This window comes from Camponotus vicinus, unplaced genomic scaffold, assembly GCF_025532165.1.
Source record: "Camponotus vicinus isolate PSW18456_S1 unplaced genomic scaffold, iyCamVici1.0 SCAF_5, whole genome shotgun sequence".
In the NCBI taxonomy this organism is placed as follows: domain Eukaryota; kingdom Metazoa; phylum Arthropoda; class Insecta; order Hymenoptera; family Formicidae; genus Camponotus; species Camponotus vicinus.
Genome location: NW_028141977.1, coordinates 10,763,083 through 10,771,660, shown reverse-complemented (window position 1 = coordinate 10,771,660; position 8,578 = coordinate 10,763,083). Strand labels below are relative to the sequence as shown.

General features: G+C 30.9%; 1 protein-coding gene across 4 annotated transcripts; it reads right to left on the bottom strand.

Moving 5' to 3' along the window:
- Positions 1-4,062: 4,062 nt before the first annotated feature.
- On the bottom strand, positions 4,063-7,801 carry LOC145971955 (uncharacterized). 4 transcript variants are annotated; one of them, XM_083100075.1, is made up of 3 exons: positions 6,831-7,801; positions 6,221-6,554; positions 4,063-6,120 (listed from the first exon to the last, which is right to left on the bottom strand). In XM_083100075.1, the coding sequence occupies exons 2-3, from the start codon at positions 6,385-6,387 to the stop codon at positions 5,871-5,873; spliced, it is 417 nt and encodes a 138-aa protein (XP_082956201.1). In that variant the 5' UTR covers positions 6,388-6,554; positions 6,831-7,801; the 3' UTR covers positions 4,063-5,870. The 4 variants fall into 4 exon arrangements, with proteins under 4 accessions (XP_082956201.1, XP_082956202.1, XP_082956204.1 ...); XM_083100076.1 differs by having other exon boundaries at positions 7,654-7,801; XM_083100078.1 differs by lacking the exon at positions 6,831-7,801 and adding an exon at positions 6,768-6,813.
- Positions 7,802-8,578: the final 777 nt, after the last annotated feature.

Sequence of the window (8,578 nt, the reverse complement as noted above, 5' to 3'; positions counted from 1 at the left end):
ACATTCTTGTAATTTATCTAGAAAGCTTCCAAAACACTAATAAAATATTTTTTATTTAAGAACTTTTTTAGTTATGAGACTTGAAGAGTTCAGCATGTTGATATAAAATGCCATTTATCTGCAAATATATTTTCGATAATTGTACTTCTATACTTTTTACGCGCAGAATAATGACAGAGCTAATGTAAAAAAATATACATAACTCCATATTGCAAGTAAATTATTTTCTTTAAACAACTGTTTTCTTTACATTAGTTTATTTATTTCATTACTCTGCATATAAAAGTGTTAAGAAAAGTTATCGAACATCTAGTACTTTCGCAGAATTTGGTATTTTATCTCGAAATGGTAAAACTAAGTTTTATAACTTATTAAATTAAAAATGAAAAAATAATTTATAATAGCGTTTTGGAAAGCTGTAGAGAAAAACTACAAGAATGTGTAATTAAAAATATGACATTTTATTTTAGGAATTAAGGATGACCTTTACGTAATCTTTAAATTACTATTTCCAATCAAGCCAATTTATGTTCCCTTTAAAACTCTACAACGCTTATTTAAAATATTTTTGTTTTTCGTACTTTTCGAAATAATGAAAGTGATAATTAACTTTATAAATACCCTGTATATACATATGTATATGTATATATATATATATATATATATATATGAAAAAGAGTATTAGTAATTAAATCAATTAAATGTAATTAAGGAAGACTACTAAAAGTATGCAAATTTGATTTGTGTAATGCAGGCAGGCTGAACGGCCATCAGAAAATGCGACAAGTAAAAAGATTCCGTAATTTATCTCGGCGATAGAGAAATCGTCGCTTAAAGCAACTACAGATTTCGCAAAATATCGTTACCATTGAGAGTAAAAATAGTTTAAATCAGAAAGTGAAACTAATTGCGAATAATTCTTTACTTGATAAAGAAAACTTTGACGTTTCCCATTTTGAGAATAATAATAATTCAAATTGCGTAAGAAATATAGGTACCAATGCTGTAATCGAGCAGTCAAATGTAATATCTGTTTCTACATTTTCTATTTCTCCCCAAAGAGAACATCTTTTACATAGTAAAAAGCAAATCTCACTTCGTGAAAAATTAATTTTTTGGACTGACAGATATAAAATTGGGCACAGAAGTTTAACATCTTTACTTCACATACTAAAATGTGAAGGTAACGATAATCTTCCTAACGATAGTAGATCATTAATGAAAACTCCACGTTCCACAATTATTTACAATAGGTCGGGAGGGTATTATTACCATTATGGTCTACAAAATGGAATAATCGATCAATTAAAACAATTTAATGTTTTCATTAACAATAATATTATTTACATCAATGTTAACATTGATAGTCTTCCCATATCAAAAAGTTTTAAAACCAATTGTGGCCTATCCTAGTTCAAGTCGTGTTTGAAAATTCTATACCTTTTCTTGTCGGCGCATTTCATGGATACAATAAACCAAGTACATCTAGTCATTTTTTACGACACTTTGTGAAAGAGTATAAACAATTAAGTACCTCTGGGTTTACACATGAAAATAATGTATATTATGTTAAAATTAGAGCAATTATATGTGATAGTCCAGCACGATCATTTGTAACTTGCACAAAAGGACATAATGGTTATTTTGGGTGTAGCAAATGTATTGTTGAAGGTGATTATGAAAACCACCGAATGCTTTTTCTTGATAAAGATTGTTCTTTGCGAACGGATGAATCGTTTCATCTCCGAAAAAACCCAGAATATCATACTGGAATATCTCCTTTCGAAAAAATTCTGTTACCAATGGTCACTACTTTTCCGCTCGATTACATGCATTTGGTATGTCTTGGTCAAATAAAAAAATTGCTAATGTTATAGTTACGAGGATCTGGTTGTCTAGAATGTCGATTTTCTGGCAAAAAATAAAAAATTTAAATTCTGATATGTCTGCTTTAAAAAAATACGTTTGCTCCGAATTTGCCAGAGTACCAACTACTGTTGAAGAACTGGATAGGTGGAAAGCGACCGAATATCGGATTTTTCTCTTATATTTAAGTCCTGTTTTATTGTATAAATACTTACCAAACGACTATTTTAAACATTTTCTTGCATTTCATTGCGCAATTAGGATATTATGTCATCCTACAGATTATTTACAAAATAATCAGTTCGCAAAAAATCTTTTACTTTATTTTCTTCAATATTATGAAGTATTATATGGAAAAGAAAATATAATTTATACAGTTCATAGTTTGATACACCTAAGTGACGACGCAAATCAGTTGGGGCCATTGGATAGCTTTAGTACTTTTCCTTTCGAAAACTATTTACATAGTTTAAAAAAAATGTTAAGAAAATGTGAAAAACCTTTGTCTCAAATACATCGTAGAATCGTAGAAAAAAATACAGCAAATGAATACAAGCAGTGTAAAAATGTAGTGAAATATCCAATATTAGTTGCACAAAAGGAAAAAGATATCTCCTTTGGTTGTTCTGATTTTTTCGAATCATTGGAATTCCGTGATTTTAAATTATCCAGTTCTTCACAAGCAAATAGTGCTTGTTTTTTAAAAAATAATAAAGTTTTTATGATACAGCATATTGGATTGCAAAATGGGAATCCTGTCATAATTGGTCAAGAATTTAAAAATTATTTTTCTTTTGAATTTTATCCATGTGATTCGCGATGTATGAATGTTTTTGTTGTAAATAAGAACGATTTAACTGAATTAAAATGTGTTTCTATTAACGAAATTTTAAGGAAAGCTGTGGTGCTTTCGTATAGAAAAGATAAATTATGTGTTTTTCCACTTCTTCATTCAGATGTAACAGGTATACAATTTTATTTTTTGTATGATAATTTTTTGTAATTGTAATTGTACATTGTTTTATTTCTATAGATGTTTTCTATAGCAATTGGAGATAAATGGTGTTCAGTTGTGCCACAATCGTGGCTTAATATTAAAGACAAATTATGTGTGTGGCCTCCACAAGGCACAAATGTTTCAAAACTGATAAAAAAGTGTGTACCTCCAGAAACATGATGGGACACCATTTCGTATAAATATTTGATGGGGCCATTTGGTAAGAATAACATATATAAAATAATTGTTAATAATTTTCTTTATTTATAATTTTAAATCTATTTCTTTAGATTCATTCGAAACAGCGAAAAGTAAAGAAAAGGAGGCGGAATTCGTTTCCTCGGACGATGCAAAAATCTCTGCGCTGCAAAATAAGATGGATCTTCCCCCTAAGAGAAATAGGAACAAACCGAAAAAGTATGATAGTTTCGAGATTAACTCAACGGAAGAAAAATCGAGTGAAACGCTTTCTGATATGTTTATTGTAATTAATATTAATAAATTGTACCCATATTTTTTTACAAAGTTTATACTATATACTTAAATATTTTTTTTACAACTATACATATTTTTAAATTCTTTTTTTGTTAATTTAATGGTTTTATAATACTAATAATTATATTTTTTTCAGAAGAAGAAACGATCAGTAACACGCGACAAAAGAAGCACATTACAGTTACAAAACAAAGTTAGTATATTGTTAATTGGTAAAGCTTATGTGTACAGCTCTTAATACATTTTTAAAATGTATATTTTTATATTTACAGAGAAAACCATACCACATCCTCCATCAAGTTATAAAATAAAAAAACCTGAGAAATCCGATATTAACAAAAAGCAAGATGAAGATAGAGAACTTAGCCAAGAGAAAAGTAAGTTCTTTTAATCTTTTAATCTTTTAATGGGCGTTCAGAAGATACCACTGATCACTCAACTGTTTAGTGAGCGCTGATTGAGCAGAAATATGTCTCCTGAACGACTAATTCGCTAGTGCGATCTGTGCATGCGTGATAGAGCAAAAACATAACCTTCTATAGTTCTACAGTTTTACAATTGTACAACAAAATACTGATATTTAATAATGAATAATAATAATCTAATAATTCTTGCATTATACAATGACGATGATTTAATTGGAAATATTGTAGGCCATTTAGTAGAAGAATTGCAAGAACAGTTACCATATGATTTTGATATACAAAGACGTGGTATACGTGTAAAAAATAGAAATTATTATGAAGAGATAATTCCATTATACAATGACGTCGTATTTAAGGAACATTTTAGAATGTCTGCAAGAGCGATACAGGTACGTAAATTTATTTGCTAGAAAGAATAAAATTATTAAAATGAAGAGTTAAATTTAGTTATAATGTATTTTAATACTATAAATATTGTTATAGGAGCTAGAATTTGTTATTGGTAATGCCATGGCAAATCCAAATCATTTAGCGCCATTAAGAAAAAAAATTCTATTTACTATTTGGATCCTAGCTAAGCAGGAAAGTTATCTCGCAGCTGGAGATAGATTTGGCTTAGCTAAAAGTACGGGTCATAATATAATAAAAGACATTGTAAATATATTGACACAATTAATGCCCAATTACATTGTATGGCCCAATAGACAAAGCTGCAGGATTTCATCTGTTGTAAGTTTATAATATTGCAAAATATCTTATATTCACAATGTAGACTAACAATTTTTATATATACAATATTTTCAGATTTTTGAAGAACGTTCACATGGCTTCCCAGGCGTTGTGGGTGCAATTGATGGATGCCATATAACATGTAAGGCACCACCACATAACGCAAATGACTATTACAATAGAAAAGGATCTCATTCAATTATTTTACAAGGTAATCATTGAACATATTTGTCATACATTTTTTAGTTTATATATTTATTTTGAAGTAATATAATGCAATATTTTTTAAAATATATAACATTTGTGTATCATTAGGTGTGTGTGATCACAAGGGATGTTTCACAAATATATATGTTGGATTGCCAGGACGCATGCATGATGCTCATGTATTTAGACGTAGTAATTTATATAGACAATTATCAAATGTGGAAAATCCATTATTACCAGTGGATTTGCATTTGATTGAAGATGCAGCGTATCCTTTGCTGCCAAATTTAATGACGCCATTTAGAGATACAGGTCACTTGACAAGGGAACAAATTATTTATAATACAAAATTAGCTAAAATTCGTAGTATTATAGAAAGAGCTTTTGGTCTTTTGAAATGTAAATTTCGTAGATTATATTTTTTAGATATAAGTGATTTTGAACTCGGACAAAACATGATTGCTGCTACATGTATACTGCATAATTTTATGATAAATAGAGGCGAGATAGATGTAGAAGAAAATGAAATAGTTGATAATGAAATTATATTAAATAATGCTGACGACATTCATGAAATAGATGATAGAAATGGAACATTAAAAAGAAATAATATAATGTATTTATTTAAGTGAAATAAACATACATAAAAAACTTATTTTATATATATTTTTATTTAGACAAAATATATATATAATCACATGAAATAGGAACATAAAATTACAGAAAAGATAATTTTTCAATTTTAAATCTTTCAATCTTTTCACATCTTTCAATCTCTCTCTTTTAAATAAATGATATTAATAAATAATGCATATGAAAATAAAATTAAAGAAAAGATAACTCTTTGGTTTCAAATCTTTCGTTCTTTCTCCCTTAAATAAATGCTACTTTCTATATTGCACAGCACAGTGAAATAATTATTTATATAAATATAAATATAAATATAATATATATATATATATATATATATATCAGGGATCCGGACCGAACCGGAATTAAAACCGAAAACCGTTCCGTAATCTTTTTTTTAGATGAACCGATACCGGAACCGAAACCAAATTTTACAAAGTTTATAACACCGAAATCGTAACCGAACCAATAATATTATTTACGATTAACAGTTTTTTTCGGTTCTTTTTCCGGTTCTTAATCTATATATGTATAGATCTGTTCTTAATTTGCACATGTTTGCCATCTATGGCTCCCACACAATTCGGGAAGTTCCAGTTTCTCCAAAAGCCATTGCAAATTTTTATCCACTCTTCTCTGATTGGCTTTCGCAGATATAAAGGTACATTTATTAATACATTGCAAGTTTCTTTCACCACCTTATAAATCGTAGATTCATCAACACGGTAGACTAATGCAATTGACAGTGGCAAATCTCCAGTTGCAAGATACCTGTACAATAATAATATTGAAAAGGTTGATTATTAGATAAGCATAAAAACTATCCATTTAATGTGTGTCCATTTATTTATAAATAAAATATTGCACGTACCTGAGAGTAATAGCAAGTCTCTGCTCCGGTTGTAAAGCTCTCCAATTTTTTTTCAAATGTGCTCTCATTTTTTCGAGTAAATTGTTAAAAAGCGGTAATGTCATTCGGGTGTAACGGTTATGAAAAAACATAACTGGATCTAATTTCATTTCTTGCAGCAAGTTCATATAATCTCCTTGCTCGTTACGTTGACAGTTGATGGGACGGACCCACCACCTTCTCTTAGCCCACTTTTTTTATTTCTCTCGGCGACACAGCAATATGAGACCAGCACCCAAAACTAAAAGTCCCAGCAACATTTTCTCTCCATCATCCATAATTCAGGAAAAGTATTCTACAAAAATATTTTTTTTCTTGATTATCCTGCATAGAATTTTGCATAACCTAAAAACCGATATCAAATGCCTTTTCTTTTCAGAAATTTTTTTGTAATAATAAATAAATATTATTTTACTCAGATTTTCTCATTCAAAGCGGCTTTCGCATTAAAAAAAAATGAATATAAAAATGATTTTATAGTAAAAATATATAAATACAAATAGTTTACATTGTAAATTATGAAATGTCAAAACATATATTGTAAATATATTGTTATCAATGTTTTACTTACTTTTCACAATAGAACGTAAATAGAATACAAAAACGAAGATACAGTAAGCAGCACTTCACACTTTGCGATCTTTCTTCAATGAAAATGATGACTGTGGACTGTGGTCAAAGCTTACGGCAAAGAAAATATACTCGTCTATTTTCTTTGCTTACGGTTTATGGCAGTCGTGTGTGATGGCGCTTACGTACTACGGCTTACAGTTTACGTATTACGTGTTAAGTAGATTCGTATGTGAAGGCTTTTAATGATCAGAGTGCGTTCAGAGAACGTTCACTCAACGGTTGTGTGATCAATGTGCCTTCTGAACGCACCCAATATTTGATTCATTCGCTCGGGCCGAGCGCCACACATACACGGTTCTTTCTTTGTGTGTATAGCGTGCAGCGGGCCAAAACTGGCATCTATGCGCACAACGGTCACACACACACACACACGCTAATTAATATACAAAAGTCGCACGCGAAGATCGATTGCGGGGATGTCTTACGCGGCTTCGACAACTCTTTTCGACAGCACGAATAGCGAACGCATTCCCCGCGATTTACCGCGCACGTGGTCGATATACGAGAGCCGGTCGCTACGCGTTTCGCGACACCCCGAATCCCGGAGAGAGACGAACAGTTCCTTATCAACTACGACCGACGTTACGATCGTCCTTGATGTCTCGGTCGCTTGTCTTCGGTCGCCCGAAATGCACGAAAATCGAAAGCTCGGTACAAAGCCCGAGCGACAACGAGACACGAAAATGGCGACGGCGACAGAGCGGCCGGTCTACGGACGGAATCGCGTACGTGGCTCACAAATTAGCGATGGACAACCTCACCGATACTCGCTCCTGTGGCCAGGGGATGATCCTCGGCTCCGTCCTTTGGTTAATCTCGGCTGCGACACACGACACGAAAACGACAACGTCTATCACAAAGTAATGACTGTTCGCTAAGAGCGTCCGCACCAGAGTGTCTGCCAGATTTTCTCCGCAAGCAACATGCAACGCGTAGTGGAGGGGGTAACGAGGATGTGAGCGTAAGCGTACGTGTGAGCTCGGCGTTTCGGCTAGCTTCGGTTTCGGATAGTAGAAGAGGACAGAATACAGTCTCCTGTCTCCTTCCTACCAAGCTGGCAACGAAAGACGGGCGACGAGCGACGCTTCTCGATATCTCAATGCGACAACGTTAAATGTTTTTCCCTTATAGCTTTTTATATTATACACATATTTTTTAACTGATATATTTTTCATCTGATAAATATTAATGTATTTAATATATTTTTTAACTGATAAATATATTATACATTTATCAGTTGTAAGAAAATATCGATATATTTTTTCATGTGAAAAGTTAAATGGCATAATTCTTATAAACAAATGTATATATATATATATATATATATATATATATATATATATATATATATATATATATATATATATACATTTGTTTATAAGAATTATGCCATTTAATTTTTAAATAAATAATATATTAAATAAATAATATTTTAAATAATATTTTAAATAATAATAATATTAACAAATAAATAATATTTTAAATAATATTTTGGAAGTCGTAAAGAGGGATATATCGGATATGCGTATTTATGCCAATAAATAAAATTATCATATGAATAATGTGATATAACACAATAAAATACTATAGGTTCAAGTCAAGGTTATGCACGTGTCAGCGCGTTCGAATAGTTTCAACAAGGCACCACGTACATCATTTCAATATTACTCGACATAGGAAGTTATG

Excerpts from the sequence above, each read along its gene's own strand:
- LOC145971955 (XM_083100075.1), bottom strand. The coding sequence starts at position 6,387 with ATGAACTTGCTGCAAGAAATGAAATTAGATCCAGTTATGTTTTTTCAT. Across the intron at positions 6,121-6,220 it reads AGACTTGCTATTACTCTCAG|GTATCTTGCAACTGGAGATT; the intron begins GTACGTGCAATA and ends ATTATTGTACAG.